Source organism: Colletotrichum orchidophilum (genome assembly GCF_001831195.1).
Source record: "Colletotrichum orchidophilum strain IMI 309357 chromosome Unknown Scaffold_128.1, whole genome shotgun sequence".
NCBI classification, from domain to species: domain Eukaryota; kingdom Fungi; phylum Ascomycota; class Sordariomycetes; order Glomerellales; family Glomerellaceae; genus Colletotrichum; species Colletotrichum orchidophilum.
In genome coordinates this window covers 82,462-103,812 of record NW_019173084.1, presented here as the reverse complement: position 1 = coordinate 103,812, position 21,351 = coordinate 82,462, and the positions used below count along the sequence as shown (strand labels likewise).

The 21,351-nt window shown below is 53.8% G+C and overlaps 4 protein-coding genes across 4 annotated transcripts; 1 reads left to right on the top strand and 3 right to left on the bottom strand.

The window, feature by feature from the left end:
* Positions 1 to 284: 284 nt before the first annotated feature.
* CORC01_11603 (uncharacterized protein) lies at positions 285 to 3,218 on the bottom strand (the record flags this gene model as incomplete). Its single annotated transcript, XM_022623226.1, has 1 exon — positions 285 to 3,218. One exon carries the CDS (start codon positions 3,216 to 3,218, stop codon positions 285 to 287), a length of 2,934 nt encoding a protein of 977 aa, XP_022470281.1.
* Positions 3,219 to 3,693: 475 nt separating this feature from the next.
* CORC01_11602 (uncharacterized protein) lies at positions 3,694 to 4,026 on the bottom strand (the record flags this gene model as incomplete). Its single annotated transcript, XM_022623225.1, has 1 exon — positions 3,694 to 4,026. One exon carries the CDS (start codon positions 4,024 to 4,026, stop codon positions 3,694 to 3,696), a length of 333 nt encoding a protein of 110 aa, XP_022470280.1.
* Positions 4,027 to 13,287: 9,261 nt separating this feature from the next.
* Positions 13,288 to 15,257, top strand: CORC01_11601 (uncharacterized protein; the record flags this gene model as incomplete). Its single annotated transcript, XM_022623224.1, has 5 exons — positions 13,288 to 13,377; positions 13,642 to 13,855; positions 13,902 to 14,218; positions 14,331 to 14,444; positions 15,045 to 15,257. The coding sequence occupies 5 exons, from the start codon at positions 13,288 to 13,290 to the stop codon at positions 15,255 to 15,257; spliced, it is 948 nt and encodes a 315-aa protein (XP_022470279.1).
* A 1,859-nt stretch (positions 15,258 to 17,116) lies between these two features.
* CORC01_11600 (major facilitator superfamily transporter) lies at positions 17,117 to 18,711 on the bottom strand (the record flags this gene model as incomplete). The annotated part of the gene is made up of 2 exons (XM_022623223.1): positions 17,117 to 18,095; positions 18,152 to 18,711. The coding sequence occupies 2 exons, from the start codon at positions 18,709 to 18,711 to the stop codon at positions 17,117 to 17,119; spliced, it is 1,539 nt and encodes a 512-aa protein (XP_022470278.1).
* Positions 18,712 to 21,351: the final 2,640 nt, after the last annotated feature.

Below are 21,351 nucleotides of genomic sequence, written 5' to 3'. Positions count from 1 at the left end.
AAATATGACGTCTTGTACTGTTACTCCGTTGCCAATGCTTGAAAGAACAAAGTGAATTCAATCCAATCCAAACGACCGCTGCCGACAAACGCCAAAGTGCCATATCATATGCTTGCCCTTCTATACTTCTCATCAAACGCCAAAGATTCTTCCTTTGCCCTGAACTCTGCCGCGAGCCCCAGCTCCACATCCGGCTCGTGACCCCACCTCCGAATGTTAAATAAACTACCGAACAGTGGCGAGAGCCAAAACCACGCTGGTAAAACCGTGTGACATCGCGTCACCTAGAAGCTGAGCAAGCCACTTCTTCTCTTGCCAAGAGGGTAGACCATGAGGGCGCTCATGAAGAGTCCAACTGTAATACCAATAGCAACTTGAATAACGCTGAGAAGAACCGCAAAGGCCGAGTTGTTAAGATCCGAAGTGTCGGTCGTTGACGAAGTACCGTTATTGTTCGTGATTTGATCAGCCGATGTAACTCCTGCCAGTAATGACCCGCCTGCCGCAAGACCACTAGGAACCTGCACAAATATCGCCGGAAGCATAGCCGCGGCGGCGAGTCCATAGCCCACTGTCCGCTTCCGCTCGGGGACGATCCCTTGAGCCTTGTCCTTTTCGGAAAAGGTAGCAGTAGTAGGTGTTGCTGGCGCCGATCCTTCAGGGGTGTTCTCTCCGGGGGTGTGAATGCCCGAGGGACCGGAGGATCCGGCATTCTGGCCAGACATCTGGTACATTTCCGGGCGAGGACGCTCGTTGCGACGGCGGCTGACGCTGACGAAGCGCGGGGCCATCCGAGCATCCCACCAGTCTAGGAAGTCGAGGAATAAGTTGTGAGCGTGGCGACCAAGGCGGGAGTAGAGATTAGCTAGCAGTCCCACGGTGAGAGCGCCAAGCATGTTTGAGATTTGAGCATTGCCGACGAAAAAGTCGGACGAGTAGCTGTTAACCAGGAATCCAGCAAGCGAGATGGTGATCATGACCGGTGTTTGCTTCCACTTGGCCTGATTGATAATGCAGAGGCAGAGGGTGAAGCACGGAACAAACAGCAAGTACCAGTTCCTATTAAGCGGGTTGGTACAGGTAGTTCTCGACTCGGCGTGACGGTCGATCATGCCGTAAAGAGCAGTGCCAATGGTAGTTCCGTATCCGAGGAAGAGGGTGTAGATCATGGCATAAACCATCCGAACACTACCAGCGACCAAGTTGTGACTTTGCAACTCCAAACTGCTACACAGTACCATGTAACCAGGAAGGATAAGTGCGATTGAGCTCTGCGCTAAGGCAGAGAAACAAAACAGTTCGCCGTGGTTGATGGAGCCGAAGGCGCGGGCCAAGAAGGACGTGACGATGGAGGCGGTGATTTCGAAGACATTCGCGTACAACTCGTTGCTCGGGGCAAGGATCAGTTGCATCCAGCCCAGAATGCAACCGAGAATGAAAGCGATGGGTAAGTCGATGAAGCGTCCCTGGAACGCGAAGGGGGCCACACATGCGCTGGCGAGACCATAGATGGGCACGCGCATCCAGTTGCCGAACTTGAGCTTGCGGCTCGTGATGTTCTCCAGCATGATGGTAGCCTCATCGGCGCTGATCAGATCGTGGACAACCTGCTTATAGATGTCGTGCACGTCGCGCAGTTTGCCCAAATCCACGCCATGTACCGAGCGCACTATCTTGACCTCGGTCGTGTGGGTTGCGCTGTCGTCGAAACTGATAATCATACAACCAGGTATGTAGAGGAACTGACCCTCAATCTCAAGCACACGGGCCGACATCTTCATGTACTCCTCGAGCCTATGCGTAGGAGCTCCATACATCATCAGCGCCCTGCACAGTTTGACAAGGTACTTATGTCTCGACAGGATCTGAGCAATGTGCTTAGTAATCCTATGCTTCTCTTCAGCCTTTGATGACTTTGGTGAGGATCCGCCCCAGACTCCAGACTTCTTCTTCTTCGGCCGCGAAGGGGGCTCGGTCCTGAGTTTCTCAGTGAAGCCCTGGCTGAATACACTGGAAGCCGGCCCAGCCATGGCAGACGATGACTTCATGAGTTCAGCTAGGGCCATGGAAGACCGAGAGCCCTGCTTCTTGTGGTAGTTGAACAATCCACTGTTGGGCCGAGAAGGTCGTGGTGATCCAGGGATCGAAGGAGCGGCGGAGGGTGGCATGGAACCCGGAGGAGAGTGGCTGGGCGTCGCCGTCGCCGGAGTGTTGGATCCCGTGTTCCTACCACTGTTACCACCGCTGCCATTCTCGTTGTATAGCTTGAGCAGCGATGATAGAATACCGCCCTGGTACTGCTTGGGGGGCGGGACGTAGTCATGTGCGTAAGACTGCTCCAAGGTGGGCGTAGCGGTGCCAGACCGAACACCAGAAGGCGGCTCATACTTGAAATAGTCATTGGGTCCTCGGCCACCTTTCTTGGCACGTCTTGTGTGGGATCGGACAAGATTCTCGGCATCCAAGTGTGAGTTCTTCCTGGGACGAGACCGAACGTTTTGTCGCTCATCTGAACCGTCTACCGCAGAGCTCAAGCCGGTGACCTGATCGGTTTCCTCATCGTCGCTGAATGGATTGTAAGGTCCCTCAATGGAGTTGCGACGAGAAGGTGGTGATGAGTAATTCTCGACGCTGACGGCCAAGCGGTTGGCACGCTGGCGGGCCTCCAGACCCGAACGCTGCTGCCGTTCGCCGGCGGTTTGCTCAGCGAGATCGGCCTTCTGCCTCTCTTCCGGAGCATCGTAGCTGGTGTTACGGCGGAGGACGGGCCGGGGTCGGGCAGGTGTCTCAGAGGGGCCGCTCTCTTGCTTCTCCGAAATCAAAACCTGAGTGAGAGCACGGCGCAGCTCGCCGGCATCGGGAGCTCCTGCTGGCGTTGCGTCCGTGTCCCGCCTTGGAGTATCAACGGGTCTAGGTGTATCAAAGGGGTTAACTTCGGGAGACATTGACTGTGGAAAGTAGTCATCGTCAATTACGATGCTCGGTGGCCGATTGTCCACCGGGGCTGGTTGGCTAGGCCGAGGGCTGTCGGCATGGAAGCCGACTTTCTTCTTCTCCTTCTTGTCCTTTCGCGCCTGTGGCGTTGCGGACGAAGGGTGAAGCAACGGTGGAGTTTGCAGCTTGATGGGCTGTTCCTGTGTTGGGTTCTCAAAGGGATTCGGTGGTGTGTTGCTGGAGCCGGAGCTCGTCTGGCCAGACTCTTGAGGCGACCCCGACATTCTGTCTAGAGAGGAAACGATCGTCGCTTCCAAGTCGTTGGTTGCAGTTTGTCGTCCTCAACTAACTCCAAAGAGCCTGCAGGTCGTGGTACAAAAGCCTTTACAAAACAGTCGTGACTGGAAGGGGGTAGAGCTGCTAGTGGATAAAGGTTTTCTGGGTATACAGAATCAAGTATCCAGATATCGATGGATGAATAGTATCGTCGTGATCATGCGGGTGTCATCAGTGGACCTCACGGCGGTAGCACTCGTGGAAAGTAGGCGCCATTGCGTGAGGGAATGGGAAAGCTAGTTGAAGGGGTTGAAAGGTCGGAGTGAAAGATTGAGGACGGGGAAGAGAGGGATGAGGAGGAGGGCGAGGAGGGGATAATCAATGGAGTCGGGAAGCTTAGAAAGCTGGCGGAAGGAGCGGAGAGACGGGACGTAATGAATGGCGAAAAACACAAGACGGAGAAGGGAGAAAGAACTGGAGAAGCTACAGCTGAGAAAGCGCGGAGGAAAGCAGATCCCAGGAACAGCAGCAGAAAACGGCAACGAGCAGACCGGGAGGCTCCACGGGCCCGTCGTCGACTCGTCGCCGGTTCCTTGCTTGGATGCTTGGAGCGTGTGTGGTGTTTCTCGGCCCCGGTGCTAGGGGATTGGCGTGTATGGTGCGCCTCTGGGTTATCACGCAAGATTGACGGCTCTGCTCCGTGGTATCCATACACTTGTTCTCCGTACACCACGGCGTATGGAAAACAGAGTATTCGTAGGTGTGTCTGTGGGAGGTATTGGAGGAGCAAGATGGAGAGGATGGACCTTGAACCATGTTTGACGTCGATGCTCACGCCCGTGCCCCACGCCCGTCACCAGCGCCCATCACAGACATGGATGATGGTTGACAATCCCACGCCTCGCCCATTGCCCTGCCATGGCGGGCCCTACGAAGAGTGGGCTGTGATCTGTGATCCTGCTACTTGTCCATGGCACCTTGGCCAAGCCAGACGGACTTGCTCGGCTGGCGGGGCGCGAGAGCGGGCGAGCGTGAGGGGAGGGTGAGTGATGGAGGGAACGGGAGAGAAAAACACGAAGGGTCCACAAGAGTCGTCAGAAAGGAGTGGAGAGAGGTCGAGTCGAAAATGTTGCTATGGGTGGATTCGGCGATAAGGAGAACAAAGCTCCAGCCGCGTCGAGTGTGTGGCTAAAAAGACTTGTTGTTGGTGCAAAGAGCTTGCAGAGGCGACAAGATGGAGGGAAGAGGCAACCTTGAGGGCCAAGGGTACACCCAGGTACGTACCCTGCTTAGTGTGCAGCTCTTGCCGCCGTCGAGGATTTTCCCTTGCGCTAGAAATGGCATTGTGCTAGAAAGAGTGGATCCTGCCGCGGAAACCCCTATCGATGACCGCCACCTCCCCCTTCCCGTCTCTACCTTACCTAGGTACGGACACCTGTGTGATGAGAGTGAAGAGTGAGTGAACATATGAGGTGGTGGGGTGAGTACCTAAGTGAGTAAAAGTGAGTGAGTGAGCGCAACACCACTGAATGAGAGTGAGAGTCATACAGAAACTCAAGTGAAATCCCCTGAATGGACACCTTGCCTTGAGTCTTGACTCTCGCAATGCCACCCCTCCCTCCCCTCCAGCCTTCCAAGATTCCCGCCATCCCTGCCAGGAACCCTTAGCCATCCATTCTGTGCATTCTCTCTTCCTCTCTTCAAAAAAACTCTCTCCAAAAAGGAAAAAAAAAAGGGTGTGTGCAGCACAGCTAGCCCCCCGTGCCTGCGTCGTTGACCCCCATGCCGTCATTTCAACTCACGCCCCCCTCTCATTACCCCCTCCGACACCCTCACTGCGTTTTCTGTCTTGCCCCAAATGAAGCTCTGCTGAGCTGTCCGAACCACAGGCGCCTATCATTGCCTCTTCTCACGACAGTTGCAGAACATCTGGAGCTGTTTAGCGCACTCACCTCGCGTCACACGTGCCTGCACCAAGACGACGCAGTGGACTCGATGCCGTCGTTATCAGTCGAGTGTCTTGTGTCTTTGTGCGCCGTACCCGCACCTCTCCGGGCCATAGTGGCCTTCTTCGCACTCTCTCTCACCTGAGAATGGGTCGGCCGCCGAGGAGGAGAATTCATACCTGTAGGTGTGAAATGACAAAAAGTAAGGACAGCATTGGTGCCATGTCGAGGAGGTGAGGTGCGCACATCAATCGCATCACTCACAATGGCAAATGGACACTGCCTTTAGGCTTCTGAGCGTTAGCATTCAGGCCGCCTTCAAACTATCCAAGGAGACCCGATGTAACGTCACGAACGCGCGCGTCTTGCTCTTAGCATTGTAAATGCGGTGGGAAAAACTCAGATGTTGTCAACTCATACACTGCGAACCCCGAGTCCGGCCGCCGGCAATGTTCCGGCGGTAGCCCTGTCAGAGATACCGAACAGGGCGAGTTGGACGGGGGGGGGCTTTCAAGCTAACGGGTATTGGCATCCCAACTCTTCTATGCGTTCCCAACAGAACGTCTCTGGCGCGATCTCACTACCATAGCCGTTCCGCTATTAGGTTCGTCGACCCGTCGCCAGTGCCCGTCTGGGCCTTAAGGGGTACCTACAGTGGTAAAGGGTAGGGTGTATTTTCAAGCCATGTTCCCTGTGAGAGGTTAGAGAGGGTGTGACGGGAAGCACCTCGGAGGTGTGCTAAGTTCGAGCACGAGCGGTCGGCTATTGTTAGACAGATAGAGGACTAGCCAGCGACCATACACTAAGCGGAAGAAGAAGAACAAGAAGCAACCACTGCCGTAGCGCTGTCGCAGATGTGATCGATGTCCAATCTTGCATCCGAATCGGTTGCTTCGTAGGGCCGATTGAGATAACAAAATGAGCTTGGCCGAGACTGTGCGTTTGCCATTACACCATGCTTTTTCAGTATTCGTCATTCGCCGCCGCTTGGTTTGAGTTTTCCCTCTGGAATGCTCCCTTTTCATTGTTCAGTCGTCACTCTTTTCCTGCTACTCCAGTCGACTCAGACACACACATACGTAGTCGTACACACTGTCACACACCTTTGCTCTCACAACACTTGCTGCCGAATTTCTCGACTCTCAGACCACGGCTTATCCCAATCTTGGCTTTCGCCGCAAAGCCACAAAACGCCAATCACTCACTTCACCTGCCATGTGTCACAGCATCATCTCGTTTCGAGGTCATCCCGTCAACGGCGTGCCTGGGCGGATAATGGATTACCAGAACCGTCACACTCAAACGCACACACATACCTACCTACTGCGTACTCTCCTCAGATTTTACAGTGAACCCCCAAAAATTGTCCTCTTTCGCATGACTCTCAGGCCTGCCATCGGAACCCCTCCGTTCCCTGCTAGCTCCAGGGCCCCAAAAAGCCAAACAGACGAAACAATCAGGGCAGCTCCCTGGCTGAGCATCATGGCACCCCTGGCTGCGACATGCTGGGTGGCGTACCTACTACATAGTTTGTAGAGGAAACCCCCGATCTGGCAGCATGAGCATCTCTGCGCTGGCTAGCCCCTGTGTGAGCGAGTGTCTTCACATCCGTTCCTGTCTCCCGGGCCAGACATCCGAACCGCGGAACCTGGCCAATGGCGAATCTGCAAAGGAATTGTGCAGCCCTCTCTCTCTCGCCTGTCGTCGTCGCGCTGCGTCTCTCCCGAGCCACCGGTGCAGCGGCGCAAAACCGGTCGACGAGACCACAATGACGTAGGGGAACGGTGTAGCATCAATGGCACCCCACACCCCCCCCCCCCCCCTTTTTCCCACCCTCCCGGCCAACGAACCCACCTAGCGAGAGAGATCAATGCCATCTCCATCTCAGCTTGATTTTCCGCCAATTTGTGTGTGTGTGTATCTATTCTTTGACATGCGTCCTTGACGGGATACCGCCCAGAATGACACGTTCGAGAGGCTCTGCTGTCCGTTTCCAACTAGATCGTCGATCCTTTCGGCCTTGAACGACGACCGGACGACGACCCTTATTCGATGATGTACAATAGACCCCACTTTCACATGAACATTCTCCTTGGAATTGTGATCTGACTTTGGAGTTGGCGTTCCTGATTCGTCCCAAGGTTCACCGTCGTCGACTTCTGTCGTTCTTCATCATTCAAGCAACCCAATCTATCAAACCTTTTCTCGGTCAACAAGCTCCCCCGTGCCCCCTTACGCGCGTAACCCTCGTATCGGCCAGACTACTACTCTGTACAGATACACTACCACGGCAACGGCGCGGCCTGTTCACCGATCACCGATCAACTGTTTCTATCCTGAGTGAGGCTGTGAAGCCCGTTCACCATCTTGCCCCCCTCCTAAACCCCCCCCAATCAAAGCATCCACGCGGCGCGCCGTCCATCACGCATACCGCACCGACGCTGCCATGATAGATTGCCAATCTCATTCGAACTCTGGTTGTGATTGACACCAAAGATGTGTGTGTGTGCGCGCGTGTGTGGTGGGCGTATGCGTTTGTCCGCCCTCCCGTGCCGCCCGGGACATCGGAACCGGGAAGGGCATCAACCACCAACCATCGTGAATCAGACGTCCACACACCACACCCCATCCCAACCATGAAAGAGTTTCGGCCGCCGTTCTAGACCGCCCTGCCGTGACGGGAAGGAAGATGGGGGTGACCCCTCCTCCTCCTCCTCCTCCTCTCCTCCTCTCCTCCTCGCGAGCTCTAGATTCCGCTCACTGCAAGGTAGCTAGCTGCAAAGGCGAGGCTCCTCTTCTCCCGGGTTCCTTTGTGTAAGGTACTGAGATCCATCATCTTCAGCCCACGTACCCGTCGCCCGCTCCCAAACACGGACACACTTCTCACTCTCCACTGGGGCCACCGGGAGTGGGTATATCGACCGTTCCAGCTTTTGTCTCGCTCGTCCGTGTGATGACAAAAAGGGGCCCCCTGTCACCCATCGTCGACTCACTCATCTTTTCGCAGTCCCTCACGTCCCTTCACGTCCCTCTTCTCGGTTTACCCAATACGGAAATCCCGAGCCTTGGGTCCATATTTTGGGATATCCTCTTTTTCTCCCTCTCAGGCTATTGGTGTCGCTCCCTCTCTCCAAAGACTCACGATCCAGCTGATTTTCCCACCATCCTGCGCCATCGCCTTTCGCATTTCTCCTCCCGGCAGACCCAAAAAGCTCTTTCCACATTAAAGTCGCCCCCCGGGGCCCCGACTACAACTGTGCTTGCAGCTGCTATCCGTCTTCCCCCTCCCTTCCCATTAAGCTGGATTCGGTACAGTATCCGAAGGATGGAATTGGCTTTTTCACTTCAGCTGGATCCATGGGCAAGGGTTCGTCACGCTGCTCTGCGGCGTGGAACCCCCAAAGACTCCCAAAATCCTTCCGCCCCTCCAATGGTTTGTCAAATCGTGATTTAAATCTCTGCTTTGCCTCATGGTCGCGATATCCATCGCTGCGCGCCGGGAAGCCCTGCTCGAGGTTCCAGCCCAATATCCGAACCCCGTACATGGCAGTTTTGACAACCCTCGCACATTCACAGTGGCAAACCCCTGTCGACCCTCCTATCGGGGCCCCTTTGAGTGATGCGCGCAAGGGAACGAAGAGAGCCCTTGGCAGGAGGAAGAGCTCTCTCCCGACGGTGGAGTTTCTGTCTTTCTTGTTCCTCTTCTCCCAATCCTAATTTTGTGCCTCCCACGGTAAGATTTTCCGCTACACAAACTCCACCAGGATTCCAGACCACAAGGGCCAAAGCTAGTTGAATAAAAAAACAAAGCTGCAAAACCCAAGTCCAAAAATAAGATGAGACCTTCTTCGTCCGGCCAGTGGTCCCAACCATGCCGCGTCCCGTCCGAAACAGAGGTAGTATCGGGGCCATTTCGCGGCTCGTGTGTCCACAACTTTTTTATCCTTTGCAGATGGCCCGGAAGTTGCAGCCGAACTCAATAGAAACTCTGTTTTACGGGCTGATCATTGATGATGTGGCCGAACTACCTCAGCTGAGAGGCGGATAGGTAAAAGCGAGCCGTCCGGCCAAAACACCAGTTGACGCCGATAGAAATCGAACCCGACTCAACTTACTAAGCCAAGTTTTGCTTCCACACAAGTAGGCAAAAAGCATTGCAGTTTAATAGTCAGCGGCGAGGGAGTCCGCGTTCAACTTCTGCCGCACGTTTCCGATTGCAATTTGGCATTGGACGATGTAGACTCAGAGTTCAGCATGAAACGAGCGCTGTGCTGCACAAAGGTCAACATCCTTTGGGGGCATTGTTTTTTTCTCACTTTCTTTCTTTCTGCTCCCACCCCTTTTTTGTCAATGGCATGCTGCATGACAACGGATGAGATGCTGGCTGATGCGATGCAAAACCTTGATATGAGGCCAACGGTGATTCGTGATGCAGCAGCAGTGTTGACTCGAGCAAGGCAAAAACAGAACGCTGTGATTCGAGGCAAGGTTTGCAATCTTGATACTGCAGTTGACATGCAATTGACACGTGAAGCTGTCATCTCAACAATTATCCGTTGACGCGTGTACCTGTCTTTCCACGTCTGCAACCCGAACGGCTCCATCGACTAAGCCGCATCGCCAAGTCTTCGTTTCAAAGTAGCCGTAGGCCCGATATCAATGCTACCCACATTGGTAGACACGACAACCGTGGGAACGTGGAAACCTAAACGAAGGAAGGTGGCCGCAGGAAACAGCAAGGGGAGGTAGCTCAACATGTCGCGTAAAAGTGTGTCCAAGCTGTCCTCGTCGGTGACAAATGCCACCTACCGTGACGGCTCGTCTAATCCGGATGCAACACCGTCATAGACGACCCCCACGCCGCTACGCCACGGGCCCGCGGCAACTTACCACACTCCCGGGCCCACCTGATATCAAGGACGATTATGCTTTTGCGCTTCCTTTTTTCTCACACGAACACTCCGTCCAAGGGAGACAAGGTTCGACGCCCCTGGAGGCATGATGTTGGCAGGCACCCTCAATTCGTTGCCAACTTGAAAAAGGTTGGTGTGACGGGCATCGGCTACGCCGCCCCGGTGGTACCACTGGCAGTGGGAATGAAGCCATCGCGAAGTCCGCAACCCGTCACCCACACGGTTCGCAGAGACAGAAAAAAGAAAATCGACATGTCATTTTTGAGTCCTGCGGTAAACACACCCTTGCTGTCAGGAGTCCCCTCCCCCCGTACGTCGGGTTGTAAGACTGCGTAATCTCCCATCGCAGCCCAACGATACATGGTCCCCTGTCCTTTTTATGAGGCTTGTTCACGATGGACGTCCGTGTGCTGCTGAGAAAATTTGAGCGGATCCGGTCCGCAGGCTGCACATGTGGACCGGATCGGGGAATTTCTTCATTTCAGGGGGATCCATCGAACATTCTCCCGTGTTGATCGATGGGAAGATTGCCATCGGCAGGAGACGAATGCCATAGCAACGATGAGTCTAGTTGTTTTTGTTTGCCCATCCATACTTGAATTCACTTTAAGTTATCCAGCAGGTTCAATCCTCAGTTTGTGACTATAGTATGGCTCTAAAGTCCATTGGATTGGGAATTGATGTGAAATCAAAGACCTGTGCTGCTTCATAACTTTTCACAAGCGAGCCCAGGAGCTGTAAACGAAGGGAATCTCACATTATTCTCAACCTTTCTTCGACGTCAAAACCAAAAAATGCCATTTGAGGTTGTCCAAGTTGTTCTTCCATAAAGCATGGCTGAAATCCCTACAGAGAGTGACTGGACACGGGAATAGCACCGGTCACCGTAAAATAGAGGTCAAACAATACTGGACATCGAGACTCGATGCATAGCTGGGAGTCTATAGGTTTGTATGGGGTTTCAGCTTGGTATAATTTGGTGTAGAGACTGGCCAATACCCTTCGTCCAAAACTTTGGCTAACAACTGCCATGATGCTGACATTCGAAAGCAACTTGCCTTTTACTTTATCTTACTGTTGAGTTTCTGTTTTCAAATATCGCGCGATCACAAGACGGGTTTCAGGTGTAAAATTCAAACATCGAACATTGCAAATAAAGCATTCACGATTGGAAGAGGTTTCTGAGGCATCAAGATACATTAATGACGTCTTCAGCATCTCCTTACCGTCAATGGAAACTGTCTATGCAGGAAACAGGTCCCTCCCACCGCCTTCCGTCTTTCTATGTTGCAAAGTACGTCTTAGTATGACATACAAGTAACTTTCTTCAGGCTGCATAGATTCATCACTTCTTTCCAAGCAGGTACTGTTGGACTGTTTCTACCAACGTATGATGACAGATGCCGTTATCGGGGCCGCTGTCTCTAGCTCCTGGGTACAGGTGGCTGTCGTCACACATACTTTCTAGTTAACACTACGTACCAGAACAAAGACATGGAAAAACTAAGCAACATGTTGAGAGCCAAGCATCTTAAAACACCGACTGCGAAGGAAGATCGTGTAGCGGTCTCGTTCCAGTTGAGCGCAAAAGATTGTTCTGACCTCACTCCAAAACGATACTGGCCTTCTAGAGATCTTCTGATGGGCCGAGGGCGCTATCATTGATGGAAGCGGAATCCGTAATCAATTCATTTTCAAGGGGGCCTCCTCGAGTATCTTTGATAGCTGATGCAAAGTGGTATTGAGAAATTCAGAATGCGTTATAAGTAAGTGGAAGAGGCTGTAAAATCAACAGCAACGAGTTGTGGTCTCTATCACCATACTTTCCAGCTTCGGATCAAAACCTTTCGCGGGGATCTAGACTCTTGCAAGCAGGTGATAGAGCTGAGCTCGCTAGTTTAATCGACGCCAGATCAGTGCGAGAGACTGTTTTCGACCGGGTGATGGTCACAAGATCTCCTTGTGTCTAGTGGTAGTAATTACTTACGTGAGTGCTGGGATGCAAGCAAGCCGTGGTTTGAGAGTGGTCCGTACATGCCAGGTTTGTGCCAGGCTCTCGAGTCTTGAGGTGAGTTCCAATGACGCAAAGGAAACGGTTATCTACTAAAAGACATTTTATCTTCCAACTTTGCATCAACTTGCAAATGTAGTTTAATTACACTGAAGCTGCCACAATGGACGCCAGCAAACCCAACCTTACCAAAGCCAGATACGGACTTGACTTTCTATTCTCGTAAACTCAGCGAGCATCAACTCAGGCTTGCTGGAGTACCTCTGGGAAAGCAATCAGCCGGTGAACTGTGTTTGCTATTTCTCCGGTCAGTCAGTATCCCTTGAATTTGATGGCCCTCTACCTATGTACGCATTTGATCTTAGCTCGTCTCAGTGATGAAAATGCCGTTTTGTTCAAAGACTTACCGATTGAGGCTCTGTCCAAATACTAAGAGCCTTTTGATTCAAAGACCGGGAACGCCACGACCCAGATCAGCCTTGAAGAATTGCAGAAGAGGACGAGCAGGGTCGAACTGTTCGACATTCTCGACGGGCCACCGGACGACCACTCTCGATTCGAGACGCTCACTCGAAATAACCTCGCGACGGGGGTGTAAATCTGCATCGGGGTGCCCCCAGTTTTGGAGCTGGGAAAGGCTGGCGGCAACTTTCTCTCCAGGATGTTCTGCTCCGAGTTCCAGGTGATTGAGAACAACTCGAGCGGCTGATCATCCTTCAAAGTGGGTTGAAGTGTCTGGAGCCAGCCCTCCAGATCGCCGTAGTATATTGAGAATGCCGTCGACCACGTCAATGCGGGCCTTGACTGGGACCTCGAAACGCCCTATATCAATTAGCACCCACAGCTTAAGTGAGACCTCAAGTCTCAGCTTGATAATCTATCTTCCAACACAACTTTGAGTCTTCAATAAATCCTTTTGAGAACTGGAGAATGCTACCTTATAAATTTTCCCTCCAAGTCAGTCACACAAAAATCATCAAACACCTGTGGATCGACTTGTCAGTGATGTACAACCAGTAGCACCTGACCGGATACAATATCACCACCACTAATGTGTACGGTCTGTCCATGAATCAGTTTGGCCGTCCAAAAATCATCCAAAACACCAGTATTCACGAGAGAGAGAGGACAATTCTCGGTCTGCGAGTGGCAGTGGGCGGAGAATCAGTCTTTGGGTATCAAGAATGCCTTCAACCAGATCAAGAGCATGAGCGCAAATCTCGCCAACCTGGATCTAGAGAGTATCGAATTCGCCACGCCCCAAAAGTTCCTTTTTCCCTGGCGTCAAAGTGTTCACGTACACTTCGGCCTCGTTTCACAAACACCAGAATTTAATCTGCAACATCACCTATGCGGCGCCCACCGAGCCTTTCCAGCCGCCACCTTGGGCAGACGTCCCGATTACCGACCCGTCATGGGAGAAGCCCTCGATTAGCACCCGGGGAAAGGCCTATGGTCATCGTACCACGGCGCTAATACTATAGTTGTGGGGATGCCGCTGAAGATGGATATATTGTCTCAGGTTATTGATGACTTGCCATGCGCTATGGACAAGGACTAGCAAACTGTCTCGACCATAGACTCTCAGCTCAAGAACCTCGCCAAGGGCTTTTCGTCCATGAGCGTCGAAGATTTACTGAAAGAGATGGCTGAAATCATAGGCTTTGCCGTGCTCTCTGGCGTCCAAGCCGCTGTAGGCGCTTTGCTCAATGTGTTGATCGAGCTGTCTGGTGATGCCATCGGCTTCCTGGATACAAAGCTTCACATAGACCTTTGTGCAGGATACCCATCAGACGAAGAAACCTGTTCCCTGGTCGTCAGATGACATCGAGATGCACCAGAAACATCACAGCTCTTATGGGAGCAAATCCTCCGAGTCTTCAATCTCTTCATTCAGTCGCGTGAGTGCGGACAGCATATCACTCACGTCACCCAACACCATCAAGCCAGTGTCTTTCAAGTTTTCAAAGAAGAATTCACCACCTAGGCCACATCGTCAGCAGCGAAACGAGTCTCGTGCCAGTAAGGTACTTGTCGGCGCCTTCGTGGCCTCACTTCCACCAGGCAACCTATCGAGCATTCCTTCGGCAGCCATCAGTATCACCGGCGGCGGCTCCGCAGCCTTGGTTAACATGGCCGTAACTGAAAGCCCGATTCGAAATAAGACTGTCAAGGAATTTTTCAATGAGGGTTACCTTCGTCAGGTTGCTGCTATCCAAATTGGTCTATAGCGCGCCGGGACAAGCACAGCTTCGGGTCAACAATTCCAACCATCCTCTGCTCGCTACGGATAGTCGCGCTGATGATTCAGTGCTCGCCGGCGAAGCCTTGGAAAAGCCAGGTATGGACCAGGCGGCAGCTGCCGTGAGCGAATTGTCCAACATCTTGTCCCATGTGTCGAGGGTCTGTTCCTGTATGTCAGTCTTCATAGCAGTCGGATCAGCTAGGGAACAGCCGATCGGAGATATGATGATTGCAAATGTAGCTATTTGGGGGCTTCGATTTGCGATGGCTGAGATGTAGCGGCCACTTCAGGGAGCTGTCAAGGGCATGCAATCAAGGGATGGCATCAAGAAAGCAGAACAGCACTTGGTAGTGTGTTTATATATGCATCAAATCACATGGTAATAGACCTCACCCTACGCGTGGCCTCTGCCCAATCGGAGGGAATCTTACTTTCGTTATATAATCCTGGAAATACCGAACCTTGGGTTTCCAACGCCTCATATTTGAATCAATGATGATCTTGATTATAGACTAAGTAGTCTTTGATACTATCTTATCATCATTTAAATTTTGATCTTGGTTTCCTGTTGCAAAGCAAGAAAAGGATCAGACGTGTCAGGTATCAACTAGCGTGACTTCAGTATTAGTAACCATGTGGCATCGAAGTAATCTGCATAAAATCCACCCTGTAGATAGTTCGTCATACAGAGCGACCTCACTTTGAAACGTGTGGCCTAGCTCGCGGATCACCAGGCGCAAAGCCGTCCTCCCACCAAAGCCGAGGTCGTCCCCGAGAAAGAAGCACCCTTCCCGCTCGTCCGGAACCCGGAATCAGACCACCGCCGGCTATCTCATGGTGGGGGCACTCTACACTGCGGGACCGGACATCGATCCAACGACACAGCCGAGGGCACCCGGGCTGCGGAAAGGATGCGCAACCCGTACAAGTAAATATCCTTGGAAGGGAATTTTCCTGCAGTTCCTGCGCCGCAGGTGTACATACCCGGGTGAGGCACAAGGGCCTGGGCAGACGGACAACATCCGAGCAGGCCTCTTGATCTTCTTGTCTTGATTTCAGTCAGTGGCTACGGCATTGGAACTCTCTCTTCTGCACAAGTGACTTCTCACTCTGGTCTCTTTTTCTTTTTCTTTCTCTAGGGAGAGAGTTATAAGCCAGTGTGATATTTACAACCGAGGCGCGTTGAACGCAGTCGATGGGTGCAGAACGCACCGACTACCGGTTGAAAATCGTGCCCCAAGCTGTTGGTGCTCGGAGTACAAGCATTACAAAGCAAGAAAGAGAGGTAAAACAGGGGAGGGGTTGCCAAGCCCTCGGGTTCGCGATGGAGTCAAACATACATTCCAAAACCCTTTCAAAGTTCATCAACCCAAGTAAGCGCCGGTGTTCTCTCCGCGCACGCGCCCCTCCACTGTCCACATCATCTTCCCCCCGGAATCCACCATTCCCCATTAATAGCTTGAAGTAGTTAAACTGGTGCGGCCGGGCCTGGAACCCAGCCAAACCCCAAGGTCCCAAACTGGAGCCGAGTCCCAACAAGCAGTCCCAAATACACGCGTCTACAGATAGTGTACGTAGGTACGGATACCATGTAGGGAGAAAGACAAGAGTGGGGGATAGGGGAAAGGGGGGGGGGGGGGGGGGGGCGGGGGGGGCCACCCTCCGCAAGGCCGCGGCGAGGGACGGCGTGGGGCGGGGGGTGGGAGGCGCGGAGCCCGGGCGCGCGGCGGGGGGGGGGGGGGGGGGGGGGGGGGGGGGGGGGGGGAAGGGGGGAAGCGACCCACCGAAAAAACTCTTGGAGAAATCTGGAGCAGGTGGGTGTACGGAGTACAGCGGAACAGCTCTCCACAACGGACGCCAATGAGACGGGTGCTCGTCATCGTGGACGGTGAAGCGGCCCCATTGCGACGTTCCCGGCCACATCACATCGTACGAGTATCCATGTCTTCCAACATCCAGAGACACGACTCAAAATGCCTGACCGCACCAGACTGAAGCAACCCCAGACGGAGAAGAGAGGGTGGCCCTGCCGCGAGAAACGTGAAGATGTCGGTGGGGAATGAATAAAGTCGTCACTCTGTGAGATTATGACATGGGGAGGTGGGGTCGATCTTGGGTCCGGTTGTAGTAGGTACTTGTAAGTACCTAGGTAAAGATTGTGTAGTTTTTCGCCGACAAAGCGCCAATAGCTGTCTCTGCACTCCCGTCCGGCTGCTTTGGGTAAATCGAACAGCAAAAGAGTCCGTTTCCCCGAGTCTGCTCTGAGTTGCCGACCGCCGGCTACTGCCCACTCGGCACCATGGAGCGGGGACAAGTGGGGCGAGACGGACGCTGGTCTGGACCGGTTCGGCCTTCAGCTGGCCATAGCACCGCCGATGGCTAATCCGTGACATGCAGAAGGAAAAAGTTCGAGACATCACACTCCACTACTTATGCAAGCACTCGCAAGCTTCGACGCCCAGCGCCCAGCGCCCAGCGACACCGACATCTACCCAGTGGCTTGGCGGAAAGCTTGTCTACACGAGGGAAAACGTCGTGAGGTGAAACATCACGTCGCACATCTGGTCGCGTGCAGCAAGGAAAGATACAGGGTAAGACAGGGACTTTTTCAAATGGTATCAATCTTTGTATTCTTTCATTCGCGCCCGTGGCGCGTCCCATGGGGTATTGTGTATGGTCTCACAGCCATTGGAGACCCTGTTGCAGCCTCCCCTCTGTACTAGTGTACCAAAATCCAAATCATTCCATACGTATATCTCTCAAAGTGTCGTGGGTCCGTCAGCGACAGCTCTTAATCTTTGCGCGTATCCTCGACGTTGGAAGCCCTGATGCTACCCTTCTCCTCGTCATGGTCGTCAATCTCCTTGGTCTCGACGGCCTCACCCTGCACACCGGCGACGGCATGCTCGAAGCTGCGGCCGCGTCGCTCAGGTCCGAACATGGTGGTGACCACGATTCCTATGGCAATGATGGCTGTGGCGATTCCCATGACAGGTCCGTAGGCCTCGACGCTGTGGCCAGAGGGAGCAGTGACAAAAGTCTTCTCGGAGATGGCGTTGACGATTTGCGCAGAGGGTGACGAGATCATGTTGCCCAGCTGGTAGGTAATACCGGGGAATGAGGAGCGGAAGGCCGGGGGCGACAGCTCGTTAAGATGGATGGGAATGACACCCCAGGCGCCCTGAACGAAAAACTGCATAAAGAAACCGCTGGCACTCAGGCTACGCTCTCCCTGGGGAAGGATCCAGGCGGGGATGAGGCAGGCAGAAATGAGAGCCGAAGTGATAATGGCGCGGCGGCGACCGACAAATTGGGATAGGTAGCCGATAATGGTGCCACCGACGCAGGCGCCAGCCTTCATGAGGATGGACGCGCGGGAAGCACCAGCGTTGTCCATCTCCTTTTGGGCAATCATGAAGGTTGTGTATGAGTCTTGCGACGTGTGGGAGTAGTAGTTGAACCAGGTCATGAGGATGATGCAGTAGACACACATCTTCCACTCCTGGGCCAACATCTTCTTAGTCTCCCGCCAAAAGGCGCCAGGAGAGGCTGACTTCTTTCCGTGAGCCTTGGCCTCGAGGAACTGCTGGGACTCGGGGAAAGCAATACGGACGAGGCCGACAGCGATGGAGATACCGGCGGCGATCCAGAAGACAGTCTTCCAGGTCTCGGTGCCACCGCCGACACCGAGGTTGGCACATGCCGCGAGGACGTACCCAAACGAGTAGCCCTGTTGAAGGATACCGGACATCAAACCACGGGCATTGGAGCTGAGAAAAAGTTAGCAGGCAATCGACATGGATATGGAACGCTGTTTTTGACGTACGGGCAGTGCTCAAGGGCCATGGCAATGGCGTTACCGTAGACACCTCCCATGAAGAGACCGAACAAGCTGCGCACAGCCAAGAACTGCTGGAATGTCTTGCTGTAGATGGTGGCGATCTGCAAAAGACCAAGAATGATCATGTTGAGGACCATGGGCCACTTGCGGCCATACTTATCACCAGCTAGACCGAAGAAGGCAGCGCCGATGGAACGGAGAAGCAGAGTCAAAGTAATGGCTGTGGTGATATCCGTCTTTGAGCGGTCATAGTACTTGGCCAACTTGGTTGTCTGGATAGACAGGGCGTGGAAGTCAAAGGCATCTGCCGTCCAGGCGCAGAAACCGCATAGGAAGAAGAGCCAGTCGCGAGGGCTAAGCTGAGCCATCAGGCTGATGGGGTTCTTGATTGGGTCGGGATCCTGCCATTCTGTGTGCGTCTCGCCTGTCGGGCTTACAACGACGGTGCGCTGTCTCCAGATGAAGAGGTCCTTCCAGGACTGCTTGGCCGTGGCCAGGACGCCCTTGGCGACGGGGTCGGCGGGCTGCGCAGTCGGCGTTGACATGGTGAGTGTCTGTTTGCGTTTTGCTGGCTCCAAGACACGTTTAAGTATGAATATCTACTTTGGTGGAAGATGCCGGTAATCAGGGGAGAGGTAAAGGAGGATGTGGGGATGAGAAGATGAGGCACGACTGAGAGAGTTCAGCTGAATGGGATGAAAAGGGGGACACAGAGGTTCTTCATATAGTTGGGCACGCCCCTCAATGGCCACCTAGGTTGGCGAATCATGAGGCAGTCCAGCGTCTCGGTGCCAAGAGTTCACCAACATGGAGTAGGTGGATAAGATGGTTTCGAAGGAGGAGAGGGACAAAAAACAAAGGGCACCGGTGTCGAGGTTCAGAGTGACCGGGATGGCACCGACATGCTCACGGTTTGGAAAGCGATCAACTCCCATGATGGAACGCTGCAGTGAGGCGTGATGATTAGTGCGGGCAGGCTGACCAATGGAGGCCAGGGCTATTTCTGATGGATGCGTGGGGAGGCCGGAGACGACGCTGCGGGGTCGGCGGCCGGAGAGGAGGCCAGGATGAGCATGGTGAGGAGGCCATGAGGAAGCTAGGAGGAGGAAGAGATGGAAACGAGGGGGGGGGGGGGGGGGGGGGGGGGAAGGGGGGGGGGGGGGGGGGGGGAGGAGGGGGAGGGGGGGGGGGAGAGGGGGGGGGGGGGGGGGGGGGCATGCTGCATAGAAGCTAGATTTGCTACTACGTAGAGAGCAGCTAGAGCTTTCTAGCGGGGAGAATAGAAGAGCGTGCCTCGCTCGATGCGGACACTATGCAAGTAGGGAGCACGAGAAAAGCGGCAGACAAGGGGTCGAAGAGACCGGGGTGTCTGTTCCATGCCCCTGCTCAAAGTGTTTGGCGAGCTAAGGTGCTGAGAGGCGAGAGAAGGCTAAGGGAAAGCCAGGGACCACGAGGATTACGAAGGCGCGGACCAGGTTAGGATATTGCATATGATGGCGTGCGTTGGCAAGGGAGAGAGGCATATGCCTATGCCCAGTACGGTATTTCACGCGTGCGGGAGACGGCCTTCACTCCGGCACATGATGGATCACCCCATGTAGCGTGAGGCACGACGGCTTCTCAGCTAGCTGCTTGGCAGCAGCAGAGTCAAGAGTGCTGGATGGGAAAGAGGTTGGGTGGCGTTTGTCCTCATGAACCACGATCCATTGATAAGTGTCAGTCTCCCGACATGTCCCACTGCGGTGGCGTGAGATGCGATATGAGCCGGGGCGGGAACCAACGCAGCATCTTGAATCCACTGGGAGTCACCAGCCAAACACCCTCTCGATTCCGTGAATGACCCTCGTTTGGGGTTGATATAAGCGGGAAAGACGACGACGCACTCGTTTGGTCGCACAAAACGTGTCACACGCCTCCCTCTCTCTTGTCTTGGTGTCTGTGGTTTCGGGCAAGGTGCAGGTTGCGCTGCGGCAGACCAGAAGAGGAACTGGTGAAACAAATTGCGTGGAACAGACGTGTCGAGAAACGGCTCTCGATGAATGGGCGAGGCAGGCTTTGTTGAGACGTAATCTTGAATGGCTCCGTCGCAGTGGTAGCGATAACTACAGTGTTACGCTGTCGGAGCAGTGTAAGAGACGGATGGATTTGAGGCCAAGAATAAGCAGAGTGGAACGCTAGGAATAGCAACGGAGGGTCCGACTGCAGCGATACTCTGCACCGTGAGAAACAAACCAAGAACGGGGCCAGGAAGAAACGACAGGTAGCCCGTGTGCCCGGACGGTGAAAAAGGGTGGGAGAGGGGGAAAAAAAAGTTTGCGCCTCACACTCTAGGAGGTCTTGGCTGTCTGTGTTGGGGTTTAGTCTGCGGAGAGTTGGATTGGGGCGACTGGGCAATGTTACATCACGGCCGAATCCTTCAATGGAGCGTGATAAAAAGGTGTGGGTGGGAGGAGGAGGAAAAAAGGGGGGAAGACGAGCACCGGAGACAGACATGCAAAATGAAAGACTGGCTATCGGGGGTTACGTACTGCCTCACGTTTTCTCCTGCCTGATGTTAGAGGGAGATGTTTTGGAAAGGATGACCTCAGCAGAGTGATCCACCAAGTCACGATCACGCCTGCCTTCGTTCTTGTTCTTCCCAAATTTATTAGTCGTTCCTGCCCTGGTCCAGCAAGTGCCTGGAGCAAGGGAGCGCGAGACAACCTAAGGAAAGCGAGCCATCACTCGTGTCCCATGACTCCTCTTCTTTCCGCCTTCGACTGGTCGTTGCCTTCCTTCCAGAAGACCACCCAGAAGGAATCCCGCGCGGGTACGTACACAAGCACTCATGGAAGGCAGTCACACATTTCTCAAATTGCACTATTATCGCGCCGCAAGGTACTTTGTACTTCTCATGAAATATGCTTCTTCTAGGTATGCTTCGCACTACTGCCGCCACCTGCATGCGAGAGGGGGAAGGGAACGAGCAACACCAGAATCGCCGAGTCGCCAACGCCAACGCCGACACCAACACCACAAATCGCAAGCGTGCAAAAGAACGCAGCCAGGCAAGGATGGGGCTACTCGCCAGAAGTAGGCCAAGACCCAACGGGCAATGACTCTGCCAAGAAAGTGCTTGTGTCCTTCTCGGCAAGCCATCCCGTTACGCCAAGTTGCTCGGCGCTGCGAGGGGATTGAGTGAATTG